Source organism: Urocampus carinirostris, chromosome 16 (assembly GCF_059441175.1).
Source record: "Urocampus carinirostris isolate Australia breed hairy pipefish chromosome 16, RoL_Ucar_1.0, whole genome shotgun sequence".
Taxonomy (NCBI): Eukaryota; Metazoa; Chordata; class Actinopteri; order Syngnathiformes; family Syngnathidae; genus Urocampus; species Urocampus carinirostris.
In genome coordinates this window covers 26842525-26860370 of record NC_142364.1, presented here as the reverse complement: position 1 = coordinate 26860370, position 17846 = coordinate 26842525, and the positions used below count along the sequence as shown (strand labels likewise).

Below are 17846 nucleotides of genomic sequence, written 5' to 3'. Positions count from 1 at the left end.
CCGATGAGGCCCTCATCTCAAAAAGTTTGTCTTCTGCTTCAAACAGGGTTCGTACAGTTGCTTGAAATCATTGAAAAAGCTTGAATTGTAGTGTTGTGTTTTCAAGATTTGAAAAGTGTTTGAATTTTGGGTAAAGTGCTTGTAAATGCCTAAAATTGTCGCCATGTTTCACAACAACTCTGCTTACTCTAAAACCAAAACTGCTCTCTAGTTGTCTCGCTTTGCCATTGCATTTCTTTTTTCCTCGTGATTAATGTCAGCTGTCACTAGTTTGTACGGTATTGTCCTATAAAGCGTCATCTCCCTCTACGGGTTGCGCCCAAGTAGACTGATGCGTACTGCACCTAAACAGGGCACTAAGAAATGTGTGTTTGTCTGTGTATGGACATTGATTATGGGCCCAAACATAAGTTGTGCTTCCCAGTGACACATATTAATGGGAAGAACTTCCTTCAACTGAAAATGTAAGCTACATATTATCGTCATTTTACCTACATTTTCATGTATTATTCAGATCTACAAAAAAATGGGGGTTTACACAAGATCTTGATAAGAGCAAATGCAAGATAAAAAAATTGCAATCACAGATACATTTGTTGATCTGCAAAATAAATGATTCACACTGGATTTCTTATTTAGTGCTACTGGAAAAATGGCAATGAACGACCTTACTATGAGCTTGAATATAACAATAAAAAGTGTAAAAAACGTTTTTAAATGCAAACTAATTAAATGTATATGGCGCTTTTCAAGTCACTGAAGACCTCCCAAAGGGCTTTACAGTGTGCTTCACACTTACCCATTCACACACACTGATCGCCATACAAGGCAGCTACTTGCTCATGGGCATTAGGGATTCAGTGTCTTGCCCAAGGGCACTTCGAAATATAAAACAGAGGGACCGGGAACTGAACCTGCGACTTCTTGATCCCAAGACGAGTGCTTTACCTCTTTGAGCTACTGCCAGCCTCTAAAACTACACCTAATATTTGTATTGGACTGTAAATTTGTGTACCTGTTTGTATTTGTAGGCAAAACAGTTGTTATTATTTGGTGGCCATCTGGACCAACACTTTTATCGAGTCCCTAATACTTGTGTTGTTGATGTATGCCTGGACATTTGCATAAAGGACTGCCGCATGTTTCGCTTTTCAAGCCGAGTGCAGTTACGGTCTCTCGTTTGTATTTGCAGAACTGACTGACAGCAATTTCTTACGCAACAAGTCACATTTAAATTCGATTTCCTCTTTGCAAACTGAAGCGCAGGGTGGAAGCACCTCATGTGTGTTTAAAGCTTGGTACTTTTCTTGAGTGTGACCATCTACAGTCCTATTGGCCACGTGCCACATTTGGCATTGATGTGTCATCGTTGTTGCTGCCATTTCTCGGACTGGCAACACTTGATCACACCGTTCATCGATTCACGGTAAGACACTGAGAAGCCATTTTGGTACATTTGATAATCATGAAGATGATGACGGCTCCTTATGTGGTTAGCTGTTCTAACATGCGTCATCGGTGAGAGTTCTGTATTTACATACAAGCAGTACTTTCCATAAGTCAGTCATAACCTTTAATATTTCAATCAACTCCTAAGTCGAATTGTTATTTAATTGTAGAAAGCAATCGATGTAGTAGTTCTGAAAATCTAATTAGGTGGTTGGATTTTTGCCTAATATTTAAAATTACAACAGCTGTCTGGGCAAACATCTTAGATCATCTGCCTTATGTTTTAACGGATTAAGTGTTTTGGCATGCAAAACAGAAGAGAACTGCAAGTAATAAAACTCTAGGTCTTATAATCAAACTTGTAAGCAAGTCCTGAGTTACTGTGGCAGAACTAATTGGGTGACGTAGCCTCATCTTCAGAGTTGTTTCAATCAAACACGTGGTTGACAAATGATTACATTTTCAATTGTCACATTTTAATATGGCTCACACTGCAAAGAAAAACTAAAAATCAAGTGCCTTGTCTCTTGTTGTACTGCTCTTTCAGATGACTGGTATCTGCATCAACTGGTTTCTGCTATGGGTGGTGTCTGGCGGAATATCTTTTTTTGTCCTTGGTGGTTTGGTAGTCCCTACCAGTATAGAAATGCAGACCAGGTTGTCTATTTTTAAAGACACTCAAGAAGTTAGTCAAGGTGTTGCAGACGGATCACCTTATGATGGGACGGTCTGGAAAACCAAATCCGCAGAGCTTCTGAAGTTTTCTGGACCTCCTCCTAATTTGGTCACAAATACGGATCCTATTCCGTTCCAAATTCAGAATATAAGTACTCCACCTTTTAAAAGTGGAGGGACATCTTCTCCTGAACGTTATTATCCTACCTCTACATCTGACTCTAGAAGTCTCATCTCTCAACCAACGGCTCCTGTACTCTCAAAGAACAGCACCCATTCTTCTATTTTACCGATTGAAAATCAAAAAACACTCCAGGAGACGTCTTCTGCAGGTTACTTGGATTTTTCCAGCATACCCAATAAACCATATTCTAAGAAAACACCAAGTTTCAGCTCCATCCCCAGGTCAAGAGGAATTTCAACTCTAATCCCCATCCAGCAAAACAGCCGTTCAACAGGTTTTGGGACTACAATTAGACACACTCCTAGCTCTTTGAAAATGCAAGACCTTTCTACTGCGAGAAGTCCATTGTTGAGCTCCAACACTTCCCCAATCTATGGCCGTAATATCCTTTTGGGTTTTCGGACTACAGTGACATCTGTGAGCAAAAATGCCAATCTTAGCAGGTCCATTTCTACTTCAAACTCACCAAGGAGCAGTATCCAGTCTATATTAGTCCCAATCCAAACTCGCAAAACCCCTGCAATGATATCTTCGACGGGTATCACCAGTTCTACTAGTCTGATCCCAAAACATGCTCAAGTAACAAGACACAGTTCCTACACAAAATCTACTGTCATCCCAAAACAAAACCACAGTAATCCTACAATTTCTGGGACAACTCAAAATACATTTGTGATTGGTGGCAAGGATAATGGATCCACACAAGAACCCTCTCAACCACCAAGTCCTCCGATAACAAGCCAAAGCAGTACCCTATCTTTTCAAACCACCAGAATGACTGATGCAATTCTCCCATCACAAGCTGCTACTTCTACCATGAGCCAGAGTTCCACTTCAGAAGCTTCGACCTCAAAATCCTCCTCGATCCCCACAACCATTCAGACTTCGCCACCTTGCCCCACCACAAAAACTGCGCCCATCGCAGAGGACCGCTCGTGTTCTCGTCGCGGAGTGGTCAAGCCCTGTCTCATGGCAATCGCTTGCCTAGCTGCCGTAGCCACCTTCTTCATGGTGTCCACTATCGTCCTCTGTGTCAAACTCTCCACCAGGAAGTACAAACTGACAAAGACCCAGGACCAGACAGAGATGACGTTTATGTCGGCACTTCTTCCCGAGAGAAGTTATGCAGGCATACGACAGCGCAGCCCGGTCTCCAACGGAGTCCTGGTCATACACAGTGTTGGGGACAGTGACGAGGACATCAGTGACAACCTAACCCTGAGCAGTTTCCTTCCAGAAAGTGATAGGTGTGTTTAGGCGAGGACAACTGTAACTGGATAGTCACTAATTAATCTGTCTCTTGCACTGCTAACTCTTCCAGTTATGATGCAAATTTGGCCTGGACTGGCTAAGTCAGTCTGGCTTGACTGTATTACAAAATCCATGCTTTGGTGGATGGTTACTACATCTGCCTTACAGTTCTCAGGTTTAGTGTTCAATTTTTATATTTGTACAACTCTCTTTCTCGTGTGTCTGAAGTAATACACAATTAAGCTACAAAATAGCACTAATGTCGTGGTTAATAGGAAAGAAGTGGTTGCGTCAAGGAAGTATGTTGATTTCATACAGCTGTTTGTAGGACAGTGGTTGCATGTCTTGTCAGCGGAAGTCACAGTGAGTCTTCTTTGTCAATGCTAAGTGGCCAAAGGGGGAAGTCTAATAAATGACTTATCTGCAAATATGCAGTATTTTCAGTGAATTATTTGTAGATGGGTGTATTCCAACTACTTTTTTTTACCAGGCACTGTGTCTTCAGACTATTTCCTTGAGTATTTTGTAGCTTTTTGTTTATAATAAATTTGTCAAAAAAAAAAAAAAAAACTTTTTTCTATGTAGTGTATTGCATAAATAATCTGTCAGGCTGGGATGTGATTTGATGTTTACACTTCTAAACCTTTCACATTCCTCTATAATACAGTACTTCAATATTCAAATCATTTCTGAGTCTTAAGCATTTTTCAATATTAGTTAGCATTAAGCTAATAGTCTCAAACATGTGGTCCGTGTGCTAATTACCTTAATACAAAGGTTTACTGGTTAGTGCAGCCCATGGGAGTTTCATATAGATAATTCCTCTGTGCTCATTAGTTATGGGCAGGGCTCAAATTTGGGAACAATTCACACTCTAATGTCGCCACAATCACCATCCGTGCAGCATAAAAAACATTAGCTTAAATACGGTGCACACACCTGCCAACCTTTTGACATTTCAGAGCAATAGATTTTTTTTGCACACTCTATTCTTATTTGCAAAACACAGTCTCCTGAATATTACACAAAAAAAAACCTGCTTGTTCAGAGCTGGAAGTGGCAAACTTTTGCAAAAATGGAATCTAATGCTATCGTTTTGGGCGACCTAACACAAAGACTTGGTCTTGCTTCAAAATAAAGCGTCCGTAGTCTAAAATACTAGTCACGGGTGTTTTCTTTGATGTTTAAATTTGAAGAACCAGCTTATTTTTGCTTTTATCTTTATGAAGCGGTAGGCGTTTTAGGGGTGAAGAGAGGTAGTCTAACGATGAAACGGTAGTGTTCGCAGATCGAGTGTGCTTTAAATACGGTATTTGAAAGTCAGTGTCTTTTTCAGGCCAATGAAAGTATGAAATGGAGCAAAAGCGAAAAAAGAGATAGACATAGAAAGAGATACAAAAACATAAAGAGAGAAAAGGCAGCGAGGGAGACAGACCGATAAAGAGACTGAAGACACAGAGAAAGAGACCGGAGCAAGCATATGGACGGAAGTCTCTCTTATGTCCTTTTGATATTAATATTAACTTTCCTATTACAGATTTATTTATTTTCTGATTGACTTTAGATCTTTTTTGTGTAGGAAAAATAATATGTATGAGAATAGTAGAACGTTTTTGTCATCTGGAAAACTTGATGCGCCTCGCTTTACCTGGACTCTAACTCTGGCGGCCCTCAAGTACCGGTAATTTGAGTTTCAGATCCCTGAATTAGGCTAGCATAGTTTCATTATTACATCTCTGTAGGGTAACGATAGACAATGTTTTTTGAAGTTACCCTGAAAATAACATTGAAAGAAAATCTAGCTTTACTTGTATAAGGTTTTTCCCACACGAATTCTTGGTGACAATTCCCAAAAGGAGAAACAATACTGTCCTTTCACTGACTGCCTCGAAAAAAACACCAGCACAATGCTCAAGAGCAGCTATGCTTGGAGGTGTCCGCCGACACAATCCAGACTCATCGTCATCAGCATCTCACTGATGAAAATGACCATATAAAGTGTCAACTGTGTGACTTCAAAGATGGAAGGGGAAACAAATCAGCCTGCTTTGATGCCAATAGTATGAGCTAGCTCCCTCCATGGTTTTTTTTTTCCCAATCCCCGTTTTGAAAGCAGGCCACACAGGAAACATTAACCTCTTCCTGCATAAGCCATCTCCGCTGCCTGACCTGCATTAATACATTTTTTTGTTGGGGTGCACCCAGAGAATGAAGATTAAAGGATTTTTAAACAATACCCCTTGCATTGAATGTGTCATATGTCCAAAATGTATTCAATTTTAGCTTTGTAACCTGAAACATTTGTAAGTAGAGACGCCTTTTGAATATAAATGTGCTAATCTGTTCCAAGATTCACAAAAACATTTTTTTTTATAAATCATAAAAGAGCATCAGAACATGAAACACATATTTATTAAAATTAGATTACCGGACAATGAAAATAAAACAAGAAGCACCTAACGTAAAAAAAACATAATATAAGGGAAATTGGTTGTTCGTGCTTCACAATTCCTCCTAAAAAATATACAGACCCGTAAGATGATTTTTTTGGATTGTCACCACTTTCGAACAAATGCAAGCTTTTGTTTCCCGGTCCTTAGCCTGCTGTAGCCTGTAAGAGCCTGTATTGAAAAAAAGGACCTGACCTACTCCAGCTTTAAAAAAATTCAGCCAGGAGTGACCGATTCAAATGTTTATTGACACAATGGTTAGCCAATGAAATTCTCAACATATTTCTATGCCATTTTAGTTGGTGTATTCAAATCAGAGCTGTGCAAATGCAACCCGGGATCCAATTTTACATGTGATTATCAAGTGCAAGTGTGCACAATCATGGAGTACATTTACATTTACAACTCCTTCACAATGTCTAAAAAATAAAATAAAATACACGATTGCAAAGGTTTTAATGGCCACTTTTGGAAACGCTTTGACATACCTTTAGAAAAATGGGTAAAATACAATGTTTGATTTTTCAGATTGTGATCAAATTTGATCTGGTACCAGGTAAGGCTTGATGCTATTGTCCCAACTGTTTTACCAGCTAAGATACCTACGCTAAACTCTTTTCCCTGCATGTGATTACAAAACAAAATTCAGGAGAGATTAAAAACCTTTTAACCAAATGCAGCCTGCAACTGAAAGGTTTTGACCAGCCTTGATCTAAGACCACCTAAATCAGTGAATAGTTTATTTCTGTTTAACAAAATGTCGTTATTTCTTTGTAATCATAACCTTAAAGAGACGGTGTGAAGTATTTAGTTTTTCCAGGGGTAAGAAAAGCTTTCATCCACGAAAAACAGACATTGATTTAAATACTTGAAAATACATTAACGATAATACCAATGTTAATTTTTATTTAAAACAAAAATATGTCGAGAAGTTTGTATTTCTTTTAAACAGTGGAATCCCCAATAAGGTCGCCACCATATTTGTTTGTCATCCAGTCGCCACGCTTAGCTCTGTGGCACTGGCCCTCCCTTGCACCAAATAAAACAGTGCCATCTAGTGGTTAAATATTACACACTGGGGCTTTAAGAAAAGGCTGAGCGAAATCCACGGCTAGCCCCTACCTCCACCTCAGCTGCACAATGTAAATTCCCGGCTAATGAGAACAATCTGTGAAGACCGGACGGGGGGAGGAGTATGGAGGAAGAAGGGAAGAGGGAAGTCTGGAGGAAAGAGAGAGGTAGGGAGATCCGCTCACAATTTTCAGCTTCTTTTCGCCACCACTCCGCACATGTGGACCAGTTTACCATTGAAGCTTTGACTTTTACCCACAAGGACGACATTTGGACTTCTTCGTCTACCTGGTGAGTACTTTCCATCCGTCATACAATGAAAAGAAACATCACCCTAAATGCAGCACCAGAAGTCCCTGTGATGCTTTCAAAGGAGCTTCCACCATTTTTTATTTACTTTATATACAGAATATTGAAATGTGCATTTCTGTATGTTTGGAGATGGATCTTTTTCGGAACCTTTTACTTCTACTTGAATATTGTCACACTAAACGACACAGGCCTGTGTTTTTTTTAGGGTAGGGGGCTGGGGGGAGGAAACTCAGCCCCCTTTGGCCAGATAAAGTTTCACTTGGCCTGGCTCCAACACAGACTATGGAAATAATTCTACAGGAAAAAGTTCTCTGATATATAAAAGATAATCGTTTTCTCCACAGTAGAAGACTCACTGAATAAAAGACAAATACAAAATGACACGAATTGTTATTTAAAGGGACAGTGAGTATTATTTTGTGTTACCCAGCGGTCAACAACCACGATTCATTATCATGACTGCATGAGAGCATCACCCACGTTGAGACACAAAAACACTTTTAGATGGCATTTCCCTTTTAGCAGGGGCATTGATACATGAAAATGGAAAACCCGCAGAGTAAGACAAAGTCCAGATAGAGACTAAGATCCTGAAATGCTGGCTGAAATGCAGCCCAGATTGCGTAATTGTCTACATATACATTGTATGGAAAAGATTAACTTCAACATGCAAAGAATCCAAAGAGAAAATAGAAGAAAACTGTTGACTTGAAGTTTAAAAGCAGATGTTCAGTCATCATCTTATTCTTTTCCTGCTGAAAAAATGCTGAGTGATTCAGCTTTTAAGGGCATTTTTCATATCTAGGGTAACCTACCTGACTGCCTGTTAAAGATGGATACCTAGACTCCTTTTCCACACCAACAAAACAAAAAACATTTATTTTAATATCCATCCATCCATCCATCCATTAGCTGCACCGCTTATCCTCAGTAGGGTCGTGGGGGGTGCTGGAGCCCATCCCAGCTATCTTCGGGCAGTGGGCAGGGGACACCCTGAACTCGTTGCCAGCCAGTCGCAGGGCACACAGGGACAGACAATTCGCTCGCTCACACCTAGGGACAATTTGGACCGGCCAATTAACCTGACATGCATGTCTTTTGAATGTGGGAGGAAACCGGAGTACCCGGAGGAAACCCACGCAAGCACGGGAAGAACATGCAAACTTCACACAGGGGGTTCGAACCCACAAACTCAGAACTGTGCCGCACATGCGCTAACCACTGCCCCGCCGTGCTGCCCTTATATTGATTGATATATCAAAATATACAGTGCATCCGAAAAGTATTCACAGCTACACTTATTCCACATTTTATGTTACAGCCTCATTCCAAATTGTATTAATTTAATCTCTTATCTCAAAATTCTACACAAAATACTCCATTATGACAATGTGAAAAAAATTTTTTTTTTAACTTTATTTGAATTTATTAAAAATAGAAAACTAAGAAATAACATTTACATAAGTATTCACAGCCTTTGCTTAATACTTTGTTGATCCACCTTTGGCAGCAAATACAGCCTCAAGTCTTTTTGAATATGATCCCACAAGTTTAGCACACCTATTTTTAGGCAGTTTTGCCCATTCTTCTTTGCAATAAGTCTCAAGCTCAATCAGGTTAGATGGGAGACATTTGTGCACAGCCATTTTCAGATCTCTCCAGAGATGTTCGATCGGATTCAAGTCTGGACTCTGGCTGGGCCACTCCAGGACATTCACGGAGTGGTTCTGAAGCCAATCTTTTGAGATCTTGGCTGTGTGCTTTGGGTCGTTGTCCTGCTGAAAAATGAACCTTCGCCCCAGCCTGAGGTCAAGAGCGCTCTGGAGCAGGTTTTCATCCAGGATATCTCTATATATTGCTGCATTCATTTTTCCTTCTATCCTGACTAGTCTGTCAGTTCCTGCTGCTGAAAAACATCCCCACAGCATGATCCTGCCACCACCATGCTTCACTGTAGGGATGGTATTGGCCTGGTGATGAGCGGTGCCTGGTTTCCTCCAAACATGGCGCCTGGCATTCACACCAAAGAGTTCAATCTTTGTCTCATCAGACCAGAGAATTTTGTTTCTCATGGTCTGAGAGTCATTCTGGTGCTTTTTGGCAAATTCCAGACGGGGTTCCATGTTCCTTTTACTAAGGAGTGGCTTTCGTCTGGCCACTCTACCATACAGGCCTGATTGGTGGATTGCTGCAGAGATGGTTGTCCTTCTGGAAGGCTCTCCTCTCTCCACAGAGGAACGCTGGAGCTCTGACAGAGTGACCATCGGGTTCTTGGTCACCTCCCTGACTAAGGGCCTTCTTCTCCGATCGCTCAGTTTAGAAGGCCGGCCAGCTCTAGGAAGAGTCCTGGTGGTTCCAAATGTCTTCCATTTACGAATAATGGAGGCCACTGTGCTCTTTGGGACCTTCAAAGCAGCAGAATTTTTTCTGTATCCTTCCCCAGATTTGTGCCTCAAGACAATCCTGTCTCGCAGGTCTACAGAGAGTTCTTTTGACTTCATGCTTGGTGTTTGTGCTCTGACATGCACACTCGACTGTGGGACCTTATATAGACAAGTGTGTGCCTTTCCAAATCATGTCCAATCAACTGAATTTACTGCAGGTGGACTCCAATTAAGCTGTAGAAAGATCTCAAGGATGATAAGTGGAAAAAAAGATGCACCTGAGCTCAATTTTGAGCTTCATGGCAAAGGCTGTGAATACTTATGTAAATGTGATTTCTTAGTTTTCTATTTTTAATAAATTCAAAAAAAGTAAAAAAAAAAAATTCACATTGTCATAATGGAGTATTTTGTGTAGAATTTTGAGATAAGAGATTAAATTAATACAATTTGGAATGAGGCTGTAACATAACAAAATGTGGAAAAAGTGAAGCGCTGTGAATACTTTCCGGATGCACTATATATATATATATATATATATATATATATATATATATATATATATATATATATATAAAAAATCTGTCTTCAAAAGACAAGATTCGTGACATGGTTTTGGAGGGTGGGGGGTGGTCATTATGTACATTAGAGAACAATTTACAAATGATTGAATACAATATAAGGACATTTTGTTATATGAACACCATGCTTCTACAACACTTTCTCATAAAAGGCATTTTAATCAAAATACTGTATTTTGCCAAAAATGCACTGATAAAATTTAGAGAACACTTTAAGGCACCTCCCATTAAATGGTGCTAATTTAGCAGATGGTGCCATTTCCTTGATTATTTGCCGACCCCTATTTAACTGGCATTCTAACAGCCAGTTTCACTGACTGCAAGGTTGCGGGCCGTTCTAAAGAGACTGAAAGCCTCCAACAGCAGGTTGTCCAGATGAAAACTAAAGGGATGAAATAAGCCATAGCAAGACAAGTTGATCATTTCAAATCAGTGATTTCAAGAATATTCAATCTTTACAAAACTTCAAACTCATTCAAGTCGCCCAAGAAGGCTGTTTGTCCATGGATGTCAATAGGTAATCATTTCCACACTAAAGCCATTGCTTTACATGCTTTACATAAGCATGATAACGATCTGTCTAGCCGTTTAAGACATTTGGACTTAAGGCCCCCACTGCAGTAACCAAACCTATCATCATTAGAATATATCAAAAAGCTAGACTGAGCTATGCTGAGGAGCATGTTGTTTGGACAGAGAAAAACTTCAGTGATGAAAGCAAATTTAATTTATTTGGGTCTGATAGGAAGCTTATGTATGGCAAGACATTGGAGAAAGACTAAACCAAAAGTGTGTAAAAAAAAAAGTCAGTGAAAGGTGAAACAGGAAGTGTCATGGTTTGGGGCATGTTTTCTGTAGCAGGTGTCGGGCCTCTTGAACATGACAGAGTGAATGCAAACGTCTATCTGGACCTTCCTCAACAGCACTTGGTTCCTTACTTTCGTTCATCACTCAATCAGCCTGCAATCTTCATGCAGGACAATGCTCCATGTCACACAGCAAAAAGGCCAAAGAATTTCCTAAAAAGTGAGTCCTGATCCCAGCCCAATAGAGATCCTCTGGAAAATCCTTGGTGACAAAGTTCCCACTGACAAGAAACCCACTACATTCACCGAACTGTGGAAGAGGCTGGAAGAAGAATGGACCAAAATCACACCAGAGCAGTGTGAGAGACGAGTGCTATCCTGAGATGTGTTGAAATAATTCAAATCTGAGGCCTGTACACCTCCTACTAATTGCTGACTGTTGTAACCTTCAGAAATATTTTCCATGTCAAAGTCATTTTTCCAGTTTATATACACACACGAATACAAAATTGCATAGGTAGATATTTCATAATGGTAGCCCGGCAGCTGAGTGGTTAGCAGCGTCCGTGGTACAGCTCTGAGGTCATGGGTTCAAATCCAGCTACGAGCCTTCCTGTGCAGAGTTTGCATGTTCTTCCTGTGTTCATGTGGGTTTTCTCCAAGCACTTCTGTTTCCTCCCACATTCCGACGTCATGCATGTCAGGTTAATTGGCCAGTTCGAATTGTCCCGAGGTGTGAATGAGAGAGAAGTTGTCTGTCTCTGTGTGCCCTGCAACTGGCTGGCAACCAGTTCAGGGTGTCCTATGCCCACTGCCCGAAGACAGCTGGGATGGGTTCCTGCACCCTGTAACCTTACTGAGGGTAAGCAGTGCAGATAACAGATCTCATCTCATCTCATTAGCTGCGCCGCTTATCTGCAGTAGGGTCGCGGGGGAGCTGGAGCCCATCCCAGCAAACATCGGGCAGTGGGCGAGGGACACCCTGAACTGGTTGCCAGCCAATCGCAGGGCACACAGGGTCAGACAACTCGCTCGCTCATTCACACCTAGGGACAATTTGGACCGGTCAATCCACCTGAAATGCATGTCTTTGGAATGTGGGAGGAAACCGGAGTGCCCGGAGGAAACCCACGCAAGCACGGGGAGAACATACAAACTCTGCACAGGAAGTCCGGTATAGCTGGATTTGAACCCACACAGGAGGTTCCCAAGACCTTAGAACTGTGCCGCACACGCGCTATAAAAATATGAGCTTTTTGAACGTATTTTGATCTCCCAATTATGCTTTATGTCATAATACACGGACTTATTTCTTCTGTTAAGAACCGTTACAAGTACTTTATTACTTTCTACGATTGTTAGGCTTAAGTACAATCCAATTGGTCGCCTAAGCGTTGCTTTGATGTGATGTCATGAAATATTTTTGACACAAGGCCCTTTCTGTCAGTGATGTCACGTTTCAGAAGTGAAATGAAGTATGAGATTTGACTGTTGTTTCGTCTCCAGATACTGGAGGGAAATGAAATTACTTTTGTACAACCCGGCCGAGGGCAGCGCTGACCTCGAGGATCTGGACAACATCACGACCGCCAGCACCACTTTGGACCAGCAGTCCGCGTCGTCGCACATCCTGAGCCAGGTTGCAGACTTCCTGCGGGAGAACCTGGTCCTGGTCTTGGTGTTGGCATGTCTGGTCCTGCTCGCGCTCCTGGTCCTTTGCGGCGTACTTTTCTTGACACGTCGGCGCAAGTCCCATGCCTACTTTCCTTCGTCGTACCCCGCCAAGATGTACGTGGACCAGCGGGACACAAGCGGTGGAGCGAGAGGTTTCCATGAAATTCCAGGGAAGAAAATGACAACTCTGAATAATAGAGAAAGCCAGCTCACTGATTCGCACAAACAGCTCCAGGCGGAGCTCATGAGGGTAACAAAGAGTCTGAGAACTCCGACCAAAACTCTGGAGGACACCTCCAAGAAAGAGAAATTGGATGATCCTCCGCAGAGCCCTGTTGCGGAAATAGCCGTCGAGGCAATGGAACCCTTGAAAGAGGGCGCTACGGTGGGGAGTCCTGGAGATGATTCTCAAGAGCCGCAGGTCATCCGTAATCTGCGGCCGCCATCGTTGCATCTTCATAACGACACAGCAACGCTGCAGCTTATTGCAGGGGAGAAAACAGCCTTCTAGAAAGGACTACACATTTTTGGGAGAAACGTTCGTATTTTTAAATTCCTTTTCACTTCTCCAAGGAGAACTTGGAAAACTTGGAAGCGTGGCAGGACTAGCAGTCAGCATGTCTGATACACACACGATTGATGCATACTCAGCCAATTGCCCCCCCTTCTTAATGATTGCAATTCCACTTATGAAGATGTAATAAACCTTATGAACACAATGCAGCACCTATTTACTAACCGCAAGACAGACTAAAGGATACCGCCACAACATTAGCAATCTCGTTTTCTGCCATCAGTGACAAAGACCGTCTGGATTAGAGCTGAAACAGGCAAGATAAGAAAATTCCAGTACAAAAATTGTAATACACATTTTGGAATTAAAAAAATGTATGCAATACGGGGAAAACGTGTATGTTGACTTATATATTGGTGAGCAAACATTTTAGGTTGAACATTACCTGTTTTTGAGAAGTGAATTGTTGTCAATATGAGGCCTTGGGATAAAATATGGCCCTCCACATCAATTTATTTGTTCCGCAGATGAAAATGTGTTTCTAAAATCATCCAGCATGTTCAACATTTTAGGGTTCTTACATTTAACAATGTTGCGTATAATGTGTGCCTAGCCTGTCCGAAAGTCTTGGTTTGAATCCTGGCACAGAGTTATTATTATTAGTTAGTTACCTTATTAGGTCAAAATAATACACAGTACATTTTAAAACACATTTTTAGGTGTGTAAATGGGGATTACAAATCAGGATTTTTTCATTATAAATTGTTACCCAAAAAAAGTGTTTCCGTGTTGATGCTGTTTGCTTTGTGAATTTTTCATACGGTCCACACTAATTAATTTTTTAAAGGAAGTACTTTCAATCAATACTTTCTTTAGATGTCTTTAGTGTTGGGTTCATCATAATTTTTCTTGTAATCGTCCATACTGACAGATAAAATCAAGATTTTCCAGAGTTTGGAAGCTAAACCTTTAAATTATGATGGTTCAATCTATCATACCATACAATAACCTATGTCAAGAATCATCCTTTACTTTTGAAACGTTTTATATTACTATTATCATAAAACTGGCAAAACAAAATGTCTTTGTTTTATCACAGGCCCTTTTAGAGGGACGATGTGTACTATTAAAGCCTACTTTTGGTAAAAAAAAAAAAAACGCCATTGATTCAAAAAAAAACAAAAAAACAATATTGATTTAGGTAATAAAAATACATGAACTGTCATATAAATGTATGTTTTTAAAAATACTTCTAGATCAAGATTGAACATAGCCATGTGATAGTTTCCCAAACCTAAAACAGGAATTTTTTTCAAGATCATCAATTTTCTTTTTTTTTTATCAAGTAAGGGCGGCACGGTGAATGAGTGGTTAGCGCATCCGCGGCACAGTTCTGAGGTGATGGGGTCAAATCCAGTTACCAGTGTTTCTGTGCAGAGTTTGCATGCTTGCATGGGTTTCCCCCGGGCACTCCGGTTTCTTACCACATTCCAAAAACATGCATGTCAGCTTAATAGGCCGGTCCAAATTTTCCTTAGGTGTGAAAGAGCGAGTGAATTGTCTGACCCAATGTGTCCTGTGACTGGCTGGCCACCAGTTCAGGGTGTCCCTTTCCCACTGCCCAAAGATAGCTGGGATAGGGACCTGCCCTACTGAGGATAAGCTGTGCAGATAATGGATGGTTGGATAATCAAGGAAAGAAAAACCAACAACACTGAAACTCAATTATTGCAAAAAAGAATGTGCCAGGATTAAAAGCTACATCAGAAAACAGTATTTTAAAGCAGTGAGTCAAACTATACTAAATAAAAAAACGTAATTGTAAGTACTTACTGCTTTCAAATTCACGTATAATAGGTGGGATGAAAACTTGCACATCTCTGGGGAAATCAATGTTGTGAAAAGCTGGGCAAGAGACTGAAGAGAAATGGTGCGGGATGGTCACTTGGACTTCCTTGTGCTTTTTAACACTCAATTTCTGTTGCATTAAGCCTGGGGTCTCCAAAGTTTTTCTTTGAGGGCCACATAACTCCCCCCTTCGCTAAAGAGGGACCAGGGTCAGTTTGTAACAAAGTAAATTTAATAAACACAGGAGTGCCTCAATATAAAAAAAAAATATTGTTTGCCAGAAAGCCATAATCGAGTGTCAGAGTTGCCGGACACAACCGAATGTTTGATCTTACATTACACATAGTCCAGCGTTTTTCCGAATTGCTCAGTCCACAATTGAATGGATTTGGGAGTACAGTCCATAAACATGCCCGATTAAAGTCGCCGTCGACGATAAAGCTCCGTTGGGGTAGTGCAAGCTGCTGTTTAGCAGCGGGCAGGAGATTCAGCGCTATGCTAACGTTAGCATCTGGTGAAACTTAGCGGTGGAAAGTATACAGCAAACACAAAGACCACAGTTAACTCTCCCGGTACATAGCTAGAAACTACATATCGAGTGAGCAGTGTGTGTCAATGGTTCCGCTATTATTGTAGAGCGTAGTCTCCAACCCCTGTTTTTACCGGAGTCTTCGTCTCGTTCGAGCCGGTGATGTAATGCGGCGTCGGGAAAGCCAAGACTCCGTGATGGCAAAAAAAAAAGTCCTCCAATTCCGGACGTTGTTGGTGGCGATCCGCAGCTCAATTCACTCATTGTGGACGGATGGATCTGGCGTTGGTTGAACATGCTTGGGAGCGCTGGTCTGTGTGGTCGCCTTCTTAGCTTAGCTCAGCCTTTTCTCCGTCGTTGTCATTGTCGGCAGGCGGCAAATCTTCCAGGGAGATCCGGTGGTCTCTGTATATCCCTCGGGATGTAGTGGATATTATTGTAAATGCGAAGGGAGTCGAAGGGAAAATAAGAGGGATCAGGGGACACTGAAAAACAAAAGACGAACTGGAGCCCGAGCCGCAGCATCTACCCAACGCGCCGCCATCTTGACTAGATGGATAAGGTGAGAAGCTCAGTCATCAGGGAGGAGCCAGCTGAGGTAGGTAGGGCATCTGATAAGGATGCCTCCAGGACACCTCCATCAGGAGATGTTTCGGGCAAGTCCCACTGACAGGAGGCTCTGGGGAAGACCGAGGACACGCTAGAGAGACTACGGCTGAGTCCCATTCTTCGCACTTTCACTCGCTATGTGCCCTAGTCACTCGGTTTGCGCGTTCACGTGAAAATGGGGTGTGTCCCGATACTCTCAAGACCGAGGCAGAAGTGCCCTCAAACCATGTCGTAGCCACTTCAAGACCGAGGGGGCTCTCGACCTCACTTGGCAGCGAAGTGACTACCCAGAAGGCTTTACGAATTCTCAATATCAACAAACATGCCCGAAAAGGAACCGCAGAAATGTAAGTAGTTTTCCACAACCACGCATGTATTTGCAACAAAATGTATTGAGATATCTTAGTTAGACGTAAATGCAATAGAAAATCGTATTTTCGCGTTAAAACACGAACATTGCAAAATCGCTACTTTACGAAGTGCACTAATCTACCAAGGGAGCTGGCAAAAAAAATCTTCACGCTACAAACTGTAAAGTAGGATAACTGTGCAGAAAATCACGGTTCAGCCCATCCCCGTTTTTATCTTAAACGAGTCGTGCTTATACATCTACATGGAGCATAGTCAGAATACCGTTCTGGACATAAGCCCTTGTTTACTGCACACAATTTCGGGTGTCGTGTTTTATTTACAATATGATTCTTTCATGTGAGATCAGAATGCATTAGTTTTCATCATGCATTATGAGTAATGTCTCCGAATTTCACGTGGAAATACAGTTGAAACAAATTACTATCACACAGTCCACTGCCTTCTCTGTAAACACATATTAAGTAAACTAATTACCATCTCAAAATGTTGTCCAAATGTGGAGACAATTCTAAAGCATCAGATTCAGATTCAGATTCAGATCTACTTTATTGTCATTCTAGTACACGTGTATACAGAACGAAATGTCGATGCATCTGACCCCCACAGTTTCCTTGAATGTACAGATATAAATAATGTTGTATTGTATTTTGGCTACGTATAGTATTTTACCATAGTGCCGATAGTGCAAGAAGAGTAGCTAACCAGATGCGCAAAATGGGCAGTCAGGTTAACAAGTCAGGTACACAGTAACATTAACACTGTAACAATAACGCTGTAATTAATTAATTCATATGTGATGCTGGCCAATAGAAGGCTCTTACAGCCATAAGAATAACATGTCATTTTTTTGTATCTATTCACTATCAAATAATTATCCAGAACACATCCTATAATTTCCTGTCTCATATCAACTTGTTGAGCATCCTATACACAGTTGTTTTGTACAATACATCAGCATTAAGTAATTCTTGTTTTTTCCACCCAACCTAAAGGCCACTGTAGAACGTCCCGTGGAAGAGCTGGTCACCATCACAGCTACCACGCCATCCACACCACCGGGCACGTCGTTGGCACCTTCTAATCCGGCGACAAACCCCAAATCACCCAGAAAAAAAGGAAGCACGATACACTCCTTGACTT

The 17846-nt window shown here is 41.3% G+C and overlaps 2 protein-coding genes across 3 annotated transcripts; both read left to right on the top strand.

Annotated features, from left to right (window-relative positions):
* The first annotated feature begins 1281 nt into the window (after positions 1 to 1281).
* Positions 1282 to 5649, top strand: selplg (selectin P ligand). Its single transcript, XM_088356149.1, has 2 exons — positions 1282 to 1426; positions 1997 to 5649. The coding sequence occupies exon 2, from the start codon at positions 1997 to 1999 to the stop codon at positions 3563 to 3565; it is 1569 nt and encodes a 522-aa protein (XP_088212275.1). The 5' UTR covers positions 1282 to 1426; the 3' UTR covers positions 3566 to 5649.
* A 1581-nt stretch (positions 5650 to 7230) lies between these two features.
* On the top strand, positions 7231 to 13741 carry tmem119b (transmembrane protein 119b). Of its 2 annotated transcripts, XM_088356156.1 has the most exons (2): positions 7231 to 7371; positions 12667 to 13741. In XM_088356156.1, exon 2 carries the CDS (start codon positions 12680 to 12682, stop codon positions 13343 to 13345), a length of 666 nt encoding a protein of 221 aa, XP_088212282.1. In that variant the 5' UTR covers positions 7231 to 7371; positions 12667 to 12679; the 3' UTR covers positions 13346 to 13741. The 2 variants fall into 2 exon arrangements, with proteins under 2 accessions (XP_088212282.1, XP_088212281.1); XM_088356155.1 differs by lacking the exon at positions 7231 to 7371 and having other exon boundaries at positions 12629 to 13741.
* The last annotated feature ends 4105 nt before the right edge of the window (positions 13742 to 17846 follow it).